General features: G+C 38.3%; 1 protein-coding gene across 9 annotated transcripts in view; it reads left to right on the forward strand.

Moving 5' to 3' along the window:
- Positions 1-19239, forward strand: part of SUGCT (succinyl-CoA:glutarate-CoA transferase) — a 351481-nt gene that overhangs the window by 29835 nt on the left and 302407 nt on the right. For all 9 annotated transcript variants that reach the window (XM_065831652.2, XM_071804763.1, XM_071804768.1 and 6 more), the window contains one exon: positions 15582-15673. In XM_065831652.2, coding sequence (XP_065687724.1) covers positions 15582-15673 — 92 coding nt within the window. The remainder of the gene's footprint in view (positions 1-15581; positions 15674-19239) is intronic.

The raw sequence follows: 19239 nt of genomic DNA on the forward strand, positions 1-19239 counted from the left end.
AGACCCTGTGGTTTTTTTTTTCCATGCTGGGTTTAGTGATGTATTTGGTATTTACTATGGAGTTAGGGTATATTGTGATAATTTTTACTTTTACTGAAAAAAATCATCTAATAATTCTCAGGAAGTCTGGGAAAGAATTACTCCACTGTTAATCAGACTTGCAAACAGATGACATATAATGAGATTACTTTAAATTACTTTTACTTGGTTGCTCACCTCTTTTAGTACTTCTTCTTAAGCATCCTGTGTTTTGGAAGCCTGATTAATAGGAATTGAATTTGTGGGATTGTTTGTTAGAATACTGTAATATGTTGTGTTGGTTTTTGTGTGTGTGTTCTTGTTTATGTTGTAATTAAGTTGAAAGTGTCTGCTTAGTCTAAGCACCTGGAACTTGCAGAGGTTTTCTGTGCATCTTACCTCATAACAGTTGATTTGGGAAGTGTCACATAACTTTGCTGTTCATTTCTGTCATGCTCTAAAGATGAACCCTGTAAAAAAAACTTAAAGCCGTATCTACTTATTCAGGAAGCCTGGCAGCTGCAAACTGTTGGAAGCTGGGAGAGCAGTCAAGAAAAATATTAGATAGGCTTATCCTGTTCGTATTGGCATCTGTTTTTCTCCATTTCTGGAGACAGAATATGTAGCTAGCTGGGCCTTGAGTCTGATCTAGTGCAGTTTTTTCGTGTTCCTGTGCTACTCTATGCTTTTCAGACACCAGCTAAACTTTTACACCCATTAGCACAGCTTGGACAGCACAAGGACAGATTTGCTGTGCTCTGATCCCTGCAGAGTGTTATCAGTAGAACTGTTACCCAAATACCAATTGCAGGACTAAATCCCTTTAAGTATAGCTTTGCAACCTATGTTGTAAACCTCCAGGGGAGGTTTAGATTGGATATTAGGAAAAGGTTCTTCATCCAGAGGGTGGTGGAGCACTGGAACAGGCTCCCCAGGGACGCAGTCATGGCCTCAAGCCTGACAGTGTTCAAGAAGAGACTGGACAACGCCCTCAGACGCATCATGTGAACTCCGGGGTTATCTGGTGCAGGAACTGGACTTGATGATCCTTGTGTGTCCCTTCCAGCTCAGGCCATTCTATGAAAACATGAGTTTCCAAAAAGTTACAGAGTAAAATGTGAACCAGCAAGGTCTGGCAGAGCTATGTTGCAGAGCAATTCAGCTTGGTAGCTCTTGGTTGGAGGAGAAGCAAGATGGACTTGACTTTTGCAGTCTAAGTTTTTCTAGTGGTGATGGCAAGAATGCTTTTAAACTTGTCTTATACATAAAATACGTGTACTCGGTTCAGGAGTGATTAAAAGTATCACAAAGGTGCATTTTTAGCGTGCTTATACAGGGCTAAAGTAGTTATGCTCTGTCAAGATCACAGAATGGTTGGGTTTGGAGGGGACCTCTGGAGATCATCTAATCCAGCCCACCTGCTAAAGCAGGTTCATCCAGAGCAGATCACACAGGAATGTGTCTGGGGAAGTTTTGAATGTCTCCAGAGAAGGAAACTCCACAGCCTCTCTGGGCAGTCCATTCCAGTGCTTCGAAACCCTCAAAGTAAAGAAGTTTTTCCTCATACTCAGATGGAACCTTCTGTGCTTCAGTCTGTGTCCATTGCCCCTCATCCTATTGTTGGGCACCACTGAAACGATTCTGGTCCCATCCTCTTGTCACCCACCCTTGAGATATTTATTAAACGTTTATGAGATCCCCTCTCAGCCTGCTCTTCTCCAGGCTGAACAGACCCAGCTTTCTCAAGTCTCTGCAGAAACAAGAGGATAATTTCCCTACTTAAACCAAATTCATGTTGCTGGTGGATATGTGTTTCTCTCTGCTGCTTGCAAAATTAGCATAGTGGATCCCAGACAGGCCTATTAAAAAGAGGAGACTTCTGTAAAATTCACTTTGGTGATAAACTTTTTGGAACAGAGCATGAGGCTGTTTTCTGTACAGCAGGTTTCTGTCAGCACAGCTGTGCTGGTAGGGAACATGAAGAGGTGTGAACACTAACCGGATTAGCTGTTTTGGTAGAAGCCATTAGCAAATATGTTGTTACATTGGCAAAACTTTTCTTTTGCTGGTAAAACTGATCTGCTTGGAGATGTGTCTCCATAAATGGTTTGACATTCTAGTATGAAGTGTAATTTGACCCAGGAAGCTGTATTTGCCCTATATTTGCTGTGCTTTGCCAGTAACCTCTAGATTACTAAAGGTTTTCGGCATCGGTATCGGTAACCCAAACTAATATGGAAAGGGCAGAAGCTGAAAAAGAGGCGTGTTGAAATAAAGATTGCTGAGAAATAGATGGGTGCTGACAGGACCCCTTCTATGTTGGTAGGGTTGATATCCTTGCGTGATTCAGATCTGCTGTGCACCTCCAGGAAGGTGGGCTTTTTAGCTGAGTGACACTAAATCTTTGAGTTGTTGCTGCTTCTGTCACCAGCATATGAACAGGAGACGGACTGTATTTGCTTTTTTTTTTTTCCCCTCCTCTGTAAGTAATTGAGCTAGACTTTTGCTCTGGCATTAAGAATTCTAGTAGGAGGACTTTGCTGTTTTTTCCACTGTTATTTCTTCAGTCACACGTAGTTTGGATGTCCAAAGTACTGTGAGTTTAAGAATAAGAAACAGTTGAAAATGAGTACTGTTCTAAAACACTGTGTTCCCATTCCTTGTTCAATATGAAGCATATATGAGGTTTAATGAACAAGTCATAATTCTTCCTTTAAAATTAAGTATTGACTTTCAGCTGTGCATGGAAGTAATATTTTTCTTATGATTTCATGCTCATTGCTTGTTCTTTCATCTAAATAGCACTCTGAAATTAGCAGTATTTTGTATAAAATCTGAAACTTGAGGATTTTGGACTCTGCTCTACTGAAGAATACCATAGCAGACAAAGAGCCTGTGAGCTGTAAGATTTGACACTGGGTTAGTTTACAGTGAATGAAACCAGATTGGGCACTGAAATCCTGGATATGAACAACATAGCAACACAGTACAATTGTGGAGACACTTACTGATGGTTTAATGTTTATTTTTCAGTAGCTATTATGCTTGGATTGGTGCCTAGCTAAGTTAACAGAAATGAAGCTGGAAGATTGTAAGCAGCTTCAGAAGCCCTGTGGTAGGTTTTTGCAAAGCAGTATATATCGTGTTTGAGTTCTAATATTCTAATGAAAAGACACCCAAAAAGATCACCAAACATTTTATTTGTTATTACTAAAGATTTCTGTGCTGGTTTTCAAAGGAAGTATTTTTTAGGGAGTCCTCTGTCTTGTAGCCTTCTTTTCTGCTTTAGGTTGTTTTATTAATCTTTTTCTTTTGCTGATGGATTTATTTCATATGAGGATTGCAGGATTTTTTGTTTGCTGTTGTTTTGCTGTTTAAAATGATGAGGTTTTGAGATTTCACCAAAGAAATCAATATGACATACTAAAATGGTGCAAAGACCCAGTGTCTTTGTTGTGCTCCTTCACGGTACTTTCTGTGGGTGTTATTAGATTGGTAGGAAGACTGTAAGTAGCTGGTGTTGACCTGAAAATGTTTCCCAGTAAGCATATGGTCTTCATTACTTCTGTTTTTAAAATTATGTGATAACATAAAACACTTTGACTGCAGCGAACAAAGACAAAGAAAATAGTTTTCGGTGTAGAAGACACAAACTATTGAAAAATAGCCCATATTTTGTCATTTTTAGAAACCAAGATGGTGGCAGTATCTGGCACTTTTCCATGTACTTGAACATTAAAAGCATTCTGTATCCTGGTGTTTATGTCAGAGTTGGCTGAAACCCACTGACCTGCAAGTTGTCTTGTAGAGAGAACTTCGTCATTGGAAGTTGTAGATGTCACTGCAAAGTAAGGATGTAATGACAGTAGGTCTGTGGATAACAGCCTTCCCGTAAGTAAAAGTTATTGTAAAGAGAAGAATTGTCTATGTGATACATGGAACAAGAAATAACTTCAAATTTCAGCAAAAAATATTCCTATTAAACATTGAGAAAAGCTTTCTAATGGACAAGATTACTTTCTTGTCCAGGATTAGAGTCCTTGTGGTCTTGCAAAGTCAGGGGTAGCGGGTCCCATTGTGATCATGCCTTGCAGTGAACACTGACCATCTTTTCAACAAGAGAATGAGAAGCCAAATTTTCTTCTCTCTTATAAGAGAGTACATCTTTCAGAATAACTATGAAACTGCAACTAAAGGTGCTTACTCATATACAACTACATTCTTTGTACAATAAGAAAGGGCATCACATATCACGTACTTGCTCAGGGTTTGTAATATATGGTTGTTTGTCAGATTCTTTTATTTCTGTCAAATTAAAGTCAAGATCTTAAGATATGTGGGAGTGAATTTGGTAATGAATCGTAACTTCTTTTAATATTCAAACTGAAAAACCTGAGTATAGTGAAATACATCGTCTAGAAGTAAAGACACCATGTCCTCTGCTATAAATTGCTCTAATTAACTTTATTACAGTTCTGAAAACCTTCAGAAAGTGATGTCCCAAGATGTTAGAGTACTTTGTGCAATTAAGAAGTTGTTCAAATTGAACAACTGGTATCTTCTAGTGTTTTGTATTATATTTATTTTTAGAAGGTGTTTCTCATCAATGAGATGTGAGTCAATTTGATTAGAGGTAGTTGTGTTAGGAAAATCTTTATAGAGGGGAAAAAACCCCAAGTATGTGAAATATTAGTTGTCCGCTACAATTTTTTTGTTTGTTTTTTGTGAAGACAATGATTTTTTTCACATATGACCCTTCCTAAGGAGCCAATTGGTAAAATCTGTTAGTAGAAAAATATTCAAGTTAGGCAATACATTGAATGAATCCGTTATTAGATTCAGCTGTTTGAGGTAACCAGATGCATTTACTTTTTACCACTCCACGTATTAAATTCTTGTAAATGATCAGCAGCCGTAATATTTTACTATGCATTATATAATCAGACAATCTGTTAATGTTAAGAATGTTCAAGCTTACTTTCATGTGTATTTCCAAGAAAAGGCTCTTTCAACTCATTTTTATGTTCACTTAGTCTATAATGTGCTGGTAAGTTACTTCAACTTCTTACTTTCATCTGATCTGCAAGAACAGTTCATTTAAACCTCAACCTTTGTTGGGTTGCGTACAAAATTAATGTTATATCAGGACTGCAAACAAAATTCATATTACAGTTCATTATTTCATAAATAAGAGGTAGGTGCGTGCTCATTCTTTGAACTGAGTAAGGGTTGAGCTGTTTACATATTTTGTGTGCATAAACCAAAGAGAACTGCAATCACGCTCAAAAAATGTCAGTGAAGTTATTGGGTTGAAAGGACAGCCTGTGATTTTAGAATGTGTCATATTCTATATAACTTAATCCTCTTTGGAAATTAAACTTAATAAATTTAGTTTAAAAATTTTTGAGAAAATGTTTGGAAAGTTTAGAATCGAATCCGTATTGATTTGGGGTTTGTTTGACATTCTTTTCCAGCTTCAGCTGCCCCTTGAGAGACTACGTGTTTGATCTTAGAGGGAGAATTCAGGGTTGTAGTACATGTACTTGTGTGGGTGCAACCCCAGGGTGCAGCTGAGCGCTGCTTAGTCTAGGTCAGTGTCTTCGCTGGACTTTGCTGCATGGATTTGTCTATTAACAAAACTATTTACAGCTTCAGCAGATGAAGGTCTGTTCAGGTAATATCCACTTTAAAATGAATGTTACCTGATTCAGATGAGAAATAATTATGTAATTGGGTAGTCACTTAAAATTTCTGTCATAGAGTCATAGGATAATCGTGTCCTTATCAGAGGCTACTGTGTGTCTGTGGCCTCAGAGCTGAGACTTCTCTGAGGCTGTCTTGACGATGTACTGCTTGGCCATAGCGTTATAAATATTAATAGAAAATACACCTTGTATGTACTTCTTAGTACACGTTCTTACACATTTCTTCCTACCCATTTTTTCACTAGAGAGATAGCAAGATTGTTAGCTTCTGTTAAGCTGAAGCCTGGTATCTTTCTGCTGACTCCTGGCTGATTCCCAGCATTAGCCAGGTGTTTCTCACAAACATTTACTCCACTACCTTAGTAGTAATAGCACAGCATAGGTGGGTGGAGGAGTTCTAGCAAAGTAGGTGAGGACATGCAGGGGCTAGTACAGGCAGCTTACCTCAATATTTAGCTGGCTTCTGCGTAAGTTTTGCAACTTGGATGGATTTTGGTGGAATGCCACTGCTACACTGTTAGCAGTAATTGTCTTCGCTATTTTAAAATTAGATTTTACAATATAGCTGTTCGGAGTCATAAGATCATCTGTATCTGTACCAAGCAGGGTAAAAGGAGAGAGTTCTTACCTTCAAGAGTTTGTAGCTAGGAATATTTGCATAAATGCAAAACAATGCTGGGGAATCCGGGTGTGTCTGAGGATCCTTACTGGGTGGGGGAGAAAGTCTGAGTACTTAAGCTGAGTGTCATCTAAAAATTTAAGCTTTTAATTGAAATTTTGTTTTCAGAAAGTGGTCATCATGTGACATTTGATTTGAGATCATGTAGAAGCATGCCTTCACTTAGACTGGGAAGCTGCTCCTGCCTTGAAATTCAGAGGGTGACAATTTAGACTTCAGGTGACTTAGCAAAAGACAGTGATAGTAGCATCTCATAGGTAATTACAGTTTAGATTATGCAAGGAAGAATTTATATTTGGCATGTTGAAAAGCTAGAAAATATGGCCCAGAAGTTTGCAGGCCTGAGTAAAAGCCTGTTGAAAGCCAGGCTTGTGTGGTTTGAAATAGTCTGTTGCTGTGTCCCAGAAGTGTGGTGGTTGTTTTCAGAGGAGTCGTTTGAGGCTAGGTAACCAGGTCTGGGAGCTGGGCAACTGGCAGAGGCTGTCGTCTGTCCATTTCTAGTCTTTCACTAGGTAAATTCTAGCAGAAAGTTTTGCATTTGATTTAATAATTTTATTGTATCTGTTCCTTCTAATTTACAACACCTGGTTTTATTTAAAGTACAGGATTAGAATGTCTAAATTAGCATGTGTAAAAGAAAAGAAGTAATTGATATATTGTACACATTCACAATCATCAAATGGGAAATGAAATGATTGATCAGATTTTATGCTTGCTGACTAAAGATTTTTTTAAAAAAAATCTTATTATTTATTTATTTTTAAAACCACTTTAATATCTCTTGACAGTTTGCTCTGACTTCACCTTTTTTGTATCGGTTCTGATCTCTGCAAACTTGCCTAACCAGGAAGTCGTACTTCCTTTCCTTCTGACCGACACATGGCAAGCATTTTCCATAAGTTGTTACTCATTTTGCTAACTTATTTGGCAGCTCTGACATTGCGAAGTTTCATATAATGCGTCTGTTAGATTTTGGCTTTTCTCATCACAGAGAATTGCTTGTGTTCTTCTGCTTGTTTCATTAATCTTTATTAAGTAAAGATGTAAGCTGTCTTTAATTGAATGTTTTGGCAATAGAACAAGTCAAAAGGTGTTTCTCATTAATTTGTTATTCAGCAGGGATAGCCATCTATCTGGATTGAATTTGTGACAGTGCTTAGTCCCTATTTGTAGCAATGCCTATGTCAAACATATTTTTCTCTGTTTTGCTCAGAATATCCTATACAGGCTGACTTTGTAATGTCATTTGTCATGTGGGAATAGAGCTACAGGGAACTCGTCTGTGTTGACAGCATGTCTCCGTGTTGGTTTTTCCTCTCCTTTTAGTACAATGTGTTTTATATTTTGTCTTATAAAGTTTTATCATGCTATCAAATCTTGAAGAAGTGCAGAAATGATGGCTTTTGGTTTTCTCTAGCATGTGATACAAATATTTTGGACAAAGGTCATAATGAGAAATGCTGACTCTTCTTTTTATGACACAGAAAATCATATTCAGACTTTTCTGTAGCAGTTACTTACAGGGCCATCATTAGCTTGAAAAAAAACTGTACTGAAGAAAATAAATTGCAATTTCAGGTGTTGCATGAGTTCTTTTGTCTCCCATTTCCTGTGCTTTTAGTAACTTTTAAAAGATTTACTCGTTTCTCTGTTGTTTTGGGGAGGGTGCAAGCCGTGTTTGTAACCTGCTGTCCTGGAGAAAGTGTTAAATTTCATCAGATACATTTCAGATGCACAACCTGAGAAATGAAGAGGCATTTTTGTTAAACTCTTGAAAAATCCTAAATGAATCTAAGGTAACCTACATTAAAAATATTGGTTTTAGGGTGATTGTGCTCTAAGTGATGATATTGCAACAGTGGTGTCTGTTTATCCCAGATGCTGTCAAACAGCTCCTGGCTGAAATGAATTGTTTTTATACACATGTTAGGAATCCTGTCATCATATCATCAGTAACTCCTAAGCAAGCAAATGGGGTGTCCAAATGTGTGTTTAGTACATGTCTTGGAATAGCACAGGATCTACAGACACATGGAACTTTGTCTGGGACAAAGTTGTTTATTTGGTTTGCCTGCTTGCTTAAAATTTATGAAGAATGTCTGCCATAACTGTAGCTAAAAATCCAACTGTCCTCTGGCAAAAATGAAATAAAGCTATGTTGTAGCTGACATGGTATTATAAAGTCAAACCTGGAAAGACACGTTAGTCTGTTTTTCTAACAGAGTTCTTTTTGGAAACAGTTTTTGCTAGCATTTTGAAATTTAGTGTGACATTTTTGAGCATCTGGCATTTGGCAGCTTCACTAATAACACTTTTGTGCAGTCTAACAGCTTTTACTGTTATTACATTTTCCTAATCTTCAGCCTGACCTTTCTCACTTCATAATATTTATTTCTGTCTCTCAGAACAGAATCATTTAGGGTGGATTCCAAAGCAAAGTATGTCTCTCTTATGTGATAAATATATTGACCATTTTGAAGTGGATAAACTAGCAGTAGTTTGTTATGACATGTTTTTTTCCAAACTTTTGTCTCATATGATGCCTGCAAATATTATCATTTTTCCTATGCTCTGTTCCAGAGCTTGAGTGCCATCACATGACACTTGTACACTAAGCACAGAAATCATTTGCTTTCTTGTGTCAGAGGTGACTTCTGTGTTTCAGGGTAATTGGATCCCCTTTCATCAGAGCAGGAATGTCACACCAAGCTTAGAGAAGTAGCTAAGATTTATTTCCCATTGCAGAGTGTCTTTATTTTGCTAGGTCTCTCTGTTCCAACCAGAAAAATCTGGGGACAATAAATACTTTCAGTCCTTTCCTTTGTCAGGAATTGTGATGTCTTAATTATGATGTAATTTAATCAGATAATGGCAACATTCTCACTCTTAGTTTGAATTAGAATGGACTTATATTGCCAATATTTACGGGAAATTTACTTGTTTCAATTCAGTTTACCAAATAAATCTTCAATCAGTTGCAATTAGTGTCTTGCATAAAGTTACTTCTTCTGTAATGCCCCCAGCTAGTGCTGAAGGTCTTAGTGCTCTTGTAATTTACTGTTTGTCTTGACATGGTTATCTTTGTTTTGCTAGATAAATATTTTTTTAGGCATCTTAAGCCTTCTCTTGTTGCCATCAAAGAAGTTGAGGCTTTTCTTTAGAACAGCTGTGAGCTGGATTATTCTGTGTTAGCTGCCTTATTTTATGAAACTTTAATTGTCCTTTTCCCCAAAATATGGAAAACAACAGATAGAGGAATAAAGATATTCCTTTTTATGTTGCATTGAGCATGTCTTATTTTGAATTTTCATACTCTCTATGTTATGCTGCAGACTAACAAAGAGAGATGGTGGAGATCTTAAGAACATTCTTTTGAAATTTTCAGCTGAAAATTTATCTTTAACCACTTGGAAAGTTCTGAGAAACAGGAAATGCTAAATATAGCCAGTAAGGTCACTTTCTCCATTCTTCTCTGAGGTAAGGATACAGAATTGCTGGTGGAAAGCTGTGGTATTCACTCTGCAAATGCCTGCCCTAGAGGCCCATGTTTCCCTTAAGCTGACCCAAGGTAGCCAGTGCAACTTGTTCTTTCATACTTGTCTCATACCCGGTTCATTTTTCTTGCTCACAAAAAGGTAAAGACGATAAAGGTACTCATTCTTATGTAAAAGATGGAGTTGGCTGCAGTGTCAGGGCAGGAACAGGAAGATTTTGGTGTAAAGTGACAATGCTGAATAAGTGAATAGTCCTTTAGTGGACAGCTGGAGTTTGTGTTTCTGGTGGTTTTAAATGCTTACTATGCAGATTAAATAATGCTTCAACAATGACAATTTTTAGAAGGTGCTTAGAGATCTGGCTGGAGGTTATTGCGGCTTGTAACCAGTTTGATTGTGAAACTGGTGTACATCTTGCAGTAGAGCAAACCAGCTCATATTGCAACAGTTTTGAGATTTAGGTATGTGAGGATGTGGCAGGTATCTGAAGAAATTGTACCTTCCTAGTGCAAGGTGTAGCATAGGGATTTAGTGGGGCACAACTTTCTTCTGTTGTGTGGTTTTTTGTTTTTTTTTTCCCCCAGATTACTTATACAGATCTAAAGTCTTACATGAAATTAGGCATCTATATAGCTCCCCCTCCAACTGAAATGATTTAGAAAATTTTCAGTTTTATTAATTTAAGTTTTAAATTATGTCTCCCCTCTGAGACTTATTCCCTGAAATAAAAATGCATTAACTGGATTTAAGGGACTAAGATAAATTCTTCACTGGTAGAAAGAGACTACTTAAATATTTAGTGTAGTGTAAGGAAGACAACTCCATTAGAAGGCAGGCAGAGGAACAGTGTAGTCAGTTGTCTTGTTTTGTCTTCAGACATCATAACTGTGAAGTCTATTCTTTCTGTGTTCAACGGGGATTTATCTTTTTACCTTAATATATCTTCTGTAGTATCTAAACTTGATAAGCCACTAACTACATTATACTAAACAGTAGCCTATCATAGAGTCATAGAATCATAGAATAGTTTGGGTTGGAAGTGACCTTCAAAGGTCACCTAGTCCAACCCCCCTGCAATATGCACAAGTCTTATGAGGAGCGGTTGAGGAAGCTGAGGCTGTTTAGCCTGGAGAAAAGGAGGCTGAGGGGAGACCTTATCGATGTCTACAACTACCTGAAAGGAGGTTGTAGCATGGAGGGTTTTGGTCTCTTCTCCCAAGTAGCAAGTGATAGGACAAGAGGAAATGGCCTCAAGTTGCACCACAGAAGGTTCAGATTGGATATAAGGAAAAAATTCTTCACAGAAAGGGTTGTCAGGCACTGTAACAGGCTGCCCAGGGAAGTGGTGGAGTTGCTATCCCTGGAGGTTTTTAAAAGACATTTAGGCAAGGTTCTTAGGGATGTGGTTTAGTGCTAGAGTCAGGTTATCATTGGACTCGATGATCCTGAGGGTCTCTTCCAACTGAAATGATTCTGTGATTCTGTCTTCAACTAGATCAGGTTGCTCAGAGCTCTGTCCAGCCTGGCCTTGGATGCCTCCAAGGATGGGGCATCTACCACCTTCCTGGGAAATCTGTTCCAGTATTTTACCACCCTCATTGTAATAAAAATGTCTTCCTCATGTCTAGCCTGAATCTCCCCTCTTTTAGTTTAAAATCAATTACCCCTTGTCCTATCATAACATGCCCTTCTAAAAAGTCTGTCCCCATCTTTCTTACAGGCCCCTTTAAGTGCTGAAAGGCCGCAATAAGGTCTCCCCAGAGCCTTCTCCAGGTTTAACAACCCCAATTCTCTCAGCCTGTCCTCACAGCAGAGGTGTTCCAGCCCTCTGATCATTTTTGTGGCCTCCTCTGACCCCTCTCCAACAGGTCCATGTCTTTCCTGTGCTGAGGGCTCTAGAGCTGGACACAGGATTCTAGGTGGGGTCTCACCAGAGCAGAGCAGAGGGGCAGAATCACCTCCCTTGACCTGCTGATCATGTTCCTTTTGGTGCAGCCGAAGATACGATTTGCCTTCTGGGCTGCAAGCACACATTGCTGTCTCATGTCCAGTCTTTCATCCAACAGGATCCCCAAGTCCTTTTCTGCAGGGCTGCTCTCCATCCCTGCATCCCCCAGCCTGTATTGATACTGGGGGTTGCCCTGACCCAGGTGCAGGACTTTGCACTTGGCCTTGTTGAACCTCATGAGATTCACGTGGGCCCACTGCTCCAGCTTGTCCAGGTCCCTCTGGATGGCATCCCATCCCTCAGGTGGGTCAGCTGCTCCAATCAGCTTGGTGTCATGTGCAAACTTGCTGAGGGTGCACTTGATCCTGCTGTCTGTGTCACTGATGAAGATGTTAAACTGTACTGGTTCCAGTATGAACCCCTGAGGGACCCCTGTTGTCACTGGTGTCCATCCAGACATTGCGCCATTGACCACTGCTCTTTGAATGCAACCACTCAGCCAGTTCCTCCTCCACAGAACAGCCCACCCTTCAAATCAATATCTCTGTATTTAGGGTTAAGCATGTATGATCGCAAATCTACCCTTTTACATGCTGAATTTAAATGAGAGGGAACGCAGGGTATTTGGACAAATAAAGTTTGGGCGGCATTTTTTTTATCTTTAAGAAGTTGTTTTATATATTTTTATATGTATCTGTACACACATGTATACACATATGTATATAAATATACACGTATGTATATATTAGTTATAGTGAGATCTGTGTACCAGGTTGAAAGTTTTCTGAATATAAGTTTTTGATCTCCTTCAAACTTTTTGTATTTGTGTTCATAGTTATTTCTAAAACATCTGCACTGGGTTGCTCCATTGACCTGTGTAGTTTGCTAGAATAATAATGTTCAGCCTTTGATTTTTATCTGAATAATGAGATCTTTCATTTGTAGTAATATCAAATTGTTACTTAACTCTTACAGTTAGGTGGCTACCTCTTCTTCCAGACGTTTTATGTGTCTGCCATTCCTGGGGCAAACCGTTTCTGGTGCTTTAGTCCCCACACTAGCTTTGTCAATTCAGAATTCAGATCAAAAGCAGAATTATGTTTTTTGTTTTGTCTTTTTTTTTTTTCTTTTTAATCTGTTGTAGCCTGTGAAAACTAATTAAATACTCCTTAGAACCTCTAATTTTAACCAGAAAACTATTAAATAATAACTACTATTCTGAAACCAGGCTGTTGTAATGTGTGAAAACGACTTAAAAAAACCAGTATTTCTAAAATACCATTAGAAAAATGCATGACTTTTTTCTCATCACATTTTTTAATACAGTGTATGAGGAATCAATGTTTGTCCTTACCAGAAGACAATTGCAAAGCATTTTATAGTTGTTGTATTTACATACTAAATGCTTAATTTTCAGATGTTTTCTGTTTATGAAAACATTTGTGTGAGTAAATGTGTTCAGATGTCTTTGTTAATAATTGAGGCCAGTACATAACTTCTTTCTTATTTCAATGTGCTTTTCACTATTCAATAAAGTTGTTTTGAGTTGTGTGGGGTTTTTTTAATTGAGCAAGATTTTTTTTTTAAATGGCCCCACACATTTAAATTGTTTTAACGCTATAGTTCATTCCAGTGAGAAAATTGTATATGCCAAGAGGCCTCCAAAGCATTCTTGGGTGGATCCACAATATTTTATTTGCTTTTCCTGTTATTTTTGAAAAAGAAAATGCTGTTTTCTATAAACTGAAGTGTGCAAATATGAAAGGAATGGTCACCAGTTGCTCTTTAGGGTTTCACAGTCAGCTGTTGTCAGATACATGGTTTGGAATAAAGCTGGGTAAACTGGTAGGTTGTTTGTGGTTTTTTTTTTTTGTTCTCTCTTTTGAGTAGTGAAGTCAGTAAGATACAGATTTGACCATAAGAAAAGTGGTGAAACTTCAAAGATGTTTTTTGAGTCTACATTGATAAAGTCAGTGTGCTGGCTGTAGTATCATGATCTTCTCTGTGACACTGAGTGTAGAACTTTAGTTCCTCCTCAGCTTTGTGTGATGTGGGTCTGGTGTCTTGAGGAGAATATCAGGTAATTAAGGCAGTTTGTGGTATAATCAGTATGGCTACGGGTTATTGTTTTACTTGGTATGATTTACTAAATATTAATTGGAGTGACAAAAGTGCTATAACTCCAGTTTGAAGTGATCATTATTCTCTTGTACTGTACAGTAGAGGTCATTTATGAATTTTTTACTTAACATCATTCATCCAAGTGGAGGAACTGAGGAAGATTACCCCAGTGAGGAATGATTTTTAATAGTGTGCTGCAGTCAACGAAGCCGTTGTTTAGACTGTCACGTCTACTAGACTGTCTGTATATAGAGAAGATAATTCTGGGAGAATAATTAAAAGGAATTAGGAGATTCAGGAAGTTTTATCTTGTTGTATATGTTTATATGTTTTTTTCAGTACTGCCCTCACAGCTGAGAGTAATACAGAAACATTGCCTTAAAAGTACCAACCAAACTAGGAATCTTGTCTGTGATGAATTTCTCTTGACTGTTTGCTCCTGTAATCAGGGGGTTTCTCCTAGAGATATCTGAAAAGGGAAAAGAAAGCGTGAGAAGAGCTTTTTAATTTTCTCCTTCTTTGAGGAGGAGGATGAGAGAGTGTTTAATCTGATTCTTAAGGGCTCTGACAGTTTCTATTAGGTCTAATAATAGCAATCAAACATTTTGCTCCTTCCCTGTTGACTTGTCCTCTCTGTGTTGGTGGTCACTGATTCCATAACAAAGAACCAGACTTGGCTGTCTGGCCACTTAAAGTAATTATATTTTATAGGTCCAGTACATGAACTGCCTCCAACTTCAGCCCTAAATTATGAGGTTATGCTGTGACTGACAGGCAGTAATCCCTGGTAGGGGAATAGGATTGATATTTTTGTTTGTAACCTCTTAATTTGATCCTGCAAGACATTCTTGACTAGAAGATTTTGTGGTTGTTGTTGGGAGAGAATGAGGAAATAAAGCAGGGAAAAGCAAGAGAGCATTCTTCTGGCTACAGCTGTTAATTCCAAGTTAAATCTATACCTGAACAAAACTGTATTTATGTAGTTCTGTAAAAGTTTCTTGGATTTTGCATTTCATTGTTACTAACTCTTTGCAAACACATTGTGTGTACTCACAGAAGGACCAGCCTTGCCCTCTGTTGTGAAGTGTTTTATTTTGAAGATAGTGCTGCTTAGATATGAAATAAAGTAAGAGAAGTAAGAGGGGAGCAATTCATGTGTCTAAACCAGGGTGTAATGATTTTAGTATCATTTGCAAGATATCTTTATGGCAGAGTGGCAATACAATACAGGCAACATGGGCCTTGTTGGACAGCAGCAGGAGACCTGTAGAGATACCACAGAGCCTTTGAAATTACATCTGAATCCCACCTCAGCTTACCCAGCAAATTGAAAAAGGAATTCCACCCAAATTGAATGAAACATAGCAGGGCCAGGAGGCTGACTAGAATTAAGATGAAACACATCAACCTGCACAGGACAAATCCAACTGTTTACTATTAAATATGTGCAGGAATAAATAGAATACAATAGCATTCATTGCTTGTACAATCTAGACAATCTATGAACAAAAGCTGAAGAGAAATGCTAGTTGGTTCCTTTTTGTACTTAAATAGTAATATGTGTTTATGTTGTACTTGTCCTTGATTGAGTTACTAATTGTTCTCTCCTGTTTTAGGTTATGGTCAGACTGGTCCAATGGTTCAGAGAGGTGGATATGACTCCATTGCAGCTGCCATTTCTGGTCTTATGCATATCACAGGTCATGAGGTATGTTAATAAAATCTTGGTACCATATACTAAAACTTGATGCTGCATGGAGCAAATTAGCCTGTGCTAACACATCTGTTATGCATGCCCTCCTGAGTCCAACAAGAGGTCTTATCTCTGGTAATCTAAGAAAATTGTAGTGTTTATGTCCTTCAGGTATTTAAATCCAGGCAAAGTCAATGCCCAAGAAACAGCAAATGGAAGAAAAATGGTATCCTAAATTTCCAGTGGATAAACTGAGAGTTTATGCTAGCCTGTTCTGGCCACTTGTAATCACTTCAAGAGCTGTAACAGACACATTGTTGCCACCTGGATGATGGAACCCTGCATGTGTGGGAAATCTCACCCATGCTTTGGTATTGGTATTCCTTCTTTAGAAGAAGGAATTGTGAAGCCATCTAGATAACTCTGACAAACTGTCTTTTCAATCATCCTGCCTGAAAATGAGTAGAGAGATGCCATTAGTGGTTTGGGCTATGAAGATGATGAAGGGACTAGAGCACCTTTCTTATAAGGAGAGACTGAGAGAGCTGGGTCTGTGTAGCCTGGAGAAGAGAAGGCTGAGAGGGGATCTCCTCTATGTTTATAAATATCTCAGGGCTGGATGTCAAGAGGATGGGACCAGAATCCTTTCAGTGATGCCCAGTGACAGGATGAGGGGCAAAGGGCACACACTGAAGCACAGCAGGTTCCATCTGAGTATGAGGAAAAACTTCTTTACCTTGATGGTGCCAGAGCACTGGAACAGGCTGCTCAGAGAGGTTGTGGAGTCTCCTTCTCTGAAGACATTCACACCCCACCTGGACACATTCCTGAGTGATCTGCTCTGGGTGAACCTGCTTTAGCAGGTGGGTTGGACTAGATGATCTCCAGAGGTCCCTTCCAACCCCAACCATTCTGTGGTTCTGTTCTGGAAAAGATTGTGCTGCTGTTCCCATTGATGTCCAAGATCTTTAGTAGCTGAACTAGTGCAGGAAGTGTTAGAGAGGTAGTTTGGTATCTGTATTCCAGGGATACCTAGAATGTGTGTCTTGAGCTCAGAAAAGTGCTAGTCAAATAACCATTTACCTAAGTTGTCTTGAATCACCTAAATATGCAGGGAATGTGGTCTCTACATGTCGCTTCTCAAGTGTCGTAGTCTTACAAGTCTGTTCTATGCTTCATAAACACTAGATAGTCATCTGTGGTGGTGGTCCTGATACTCTGGAAGCAGCAGTGCAGATCTTTAGAGTATGACAATTGCATGCCTTAGGTAAACCAGTAGTTCATCAAGTTTCTGTACTCAAGTGTCAGATATTTGTGGTTGAGTAGGTTGTTGAAAGCTAACCATGCCTGATCTGGACGTAACTCTACTGTAGGACTGATAGTCTGCAAATAGACTTGTTTTATACTGAGAACAATGGCAAACATCAGAACTCTGTGGCAATTATTTTTTCAGAGTCCTTCTTTCCATTAGCAAAAACAAAACCAACCAACCAAACAAAAACAACAAACAAAAAAAGGTCAAGCATTGCTTGACTGAGGAAACTGAAACATGCTGTCCCTGGTGTCCTAAGGCTGTCTGCTCATTGCTGCCATATTAATGATATGTACTGTGCTGGTTTGACTGAAAAGGGCTTAATTTTCTTCATGCAGTTAGAAACTTTTCCATAGCTAGCACACTCATTATTTGGACTTAGTTTGAGAACAAGACATAACACAGAGCTAATGTTTTTAATTGCTGTGGTGTGAGAGCCAAGGACACTCTGAGCTCTGCCCACAGGTGTGAGGCAGCTGGGAAGGGATGCATGGATGGGGCAGAGCTTGACTGACATCCAGACTGATCAGTAAGAGTATTCCATCCAATTAGTGTCATACTTTGTATTTAAGGAGAGTTGGGACCTTTTGGTTTGGTCTCTTTCTTATCTTTGCTCTTTTTTGTCAGAGCCAGAGGAGTTTTTGGTGCAGGACATTTAGTCTGGTTTTTGCCATTTTGCAGAGACCTCTGGCCTTTCTGCCCTTTTTTCTTCTCTTTCACTCTCTGGGATCGACTTTGGGACCAGGTGCTGTTATCCTGGGACTGGCTGCTCAGCGTGTTCATGAGGAATTGCCTTGAGTATCTTTTATTTCTATTTTATATATATATTTACTGGTAGTGTCTTACTATTTTATTTTGTTAAACTGTGTTTATCTCAATCCAAGTGTCTCCCTTTCCTTTTGGTTCTTTTCCCTGTTGGGTGGAGTGGCAAAGGGGGTGAGTGAGTGGCTATCGTGGTTGTATTGCTAGCTCGGGTTAAACCACGGCACGTACCCATAGGATACCCCATCTCAGAATACAAGACGACATCAAGGTGAGTGTGTTCCTTACAGATACTTCTCTTCAAATGTATAATGCACATATACATAAACCAATGACTGATCACAGTAACTGTAGTGTAAGTAATCTTTACATTCTGACTCTGGTGTCTGTAGAGCGAAGGTTAGTACTTCCAATACAGTGCCAGAAACTTCATGCGCACCTCAAAATGTACCAAAGAAAATCAAATGGCAATATAAACTATTAGAAGGTGGCAAGTGGTGTTAGCACCACATGAATAAAGGAAAGTATGTTGAAAAATTGAAAAAACCAAGACTCTTGTAAAGTTTTGCATTGATATGTGAATAACAGGATATACAAGTCTTTTACTAAATAAGTACCTGTAAGTTGTATTATCAGAGGAATACTCTTCAGTGGCCATTATGAAGATAGATTTTAATAAAAGGTTGTATTAATATTTATACTGGAAATCTAGATGTTCTCATTGCCTCACAAGGATTTGAGGCGATGTATCATAGGAATAATTTAATCATGGTTATTAACAGTTCCGTCTGTTCATGGGGGGGCTTTTAACAACTCATTCAAACTTAGTCATTCTCTTGCATGATTAAAATAAACATGCTAAAACTTGCTTCTTATTTTTCTTTATTTGAAATTGGTCATGGCTTATTTCATCAATATCTCAAAACCATTTTCTGATGTATAGAGAAACATTTTTGTTTCAAAGACCTAAGTGACCAATGACTCCAAAGAAGCAGAAGTTTGCCTTTGTTGTTGTAGTGTAAGTTTACTCAAGTGGCTTTAAAATCATACTGTATTCTTGTTTGAAAGTAACTTTAAAATAACAATGTATTACTAATAGTAAAATCTTCCATGTTCTACATTTGAAGAAAAAAGAATCTTACTTTTTCATGCTGTTTTTTTATGTTAAACATTGAATTATTTGTTGCCCAGATGACACGGAATACATATACTAAAAGTAACATGACAATTTGAAGCATACCCTAGTAAACTAGAGTATGTTTATTTTTTTTTTTCCTTAAAATTGAAAATGCCAGTCTTACGATATGGAGAAAAAATTATAACAGATAATGTTGGGTTTGTATTGCATTGGAATAGCTATAGATAATCAGCATAATAACATCGGTATAACAGTGCTCTGTGGAAACTTCCCTTCAGTAAACAAGCCATCAAATGTGCGTGCAGGATAGTCTTAAAGGTGTCTGCTGACACAGTAGACAAATTATAAGGAATTTGAGCAGCAGCAACA

This window comes from Patagioenas fasciata, chromosome 2, assembly GCF_037038585.1.
Source record: "Patagioenas fasciata isolate bPatFas1 chromosome 2, bPatFas1.hap1, whole genome shotgun sequence".
Taxonomy (NCBI): Eukaryota; Metazoa; Chordata; class Aves; order Columbiformes; family Columbidae; genus Patagioenas; species Patagioenas fasciata.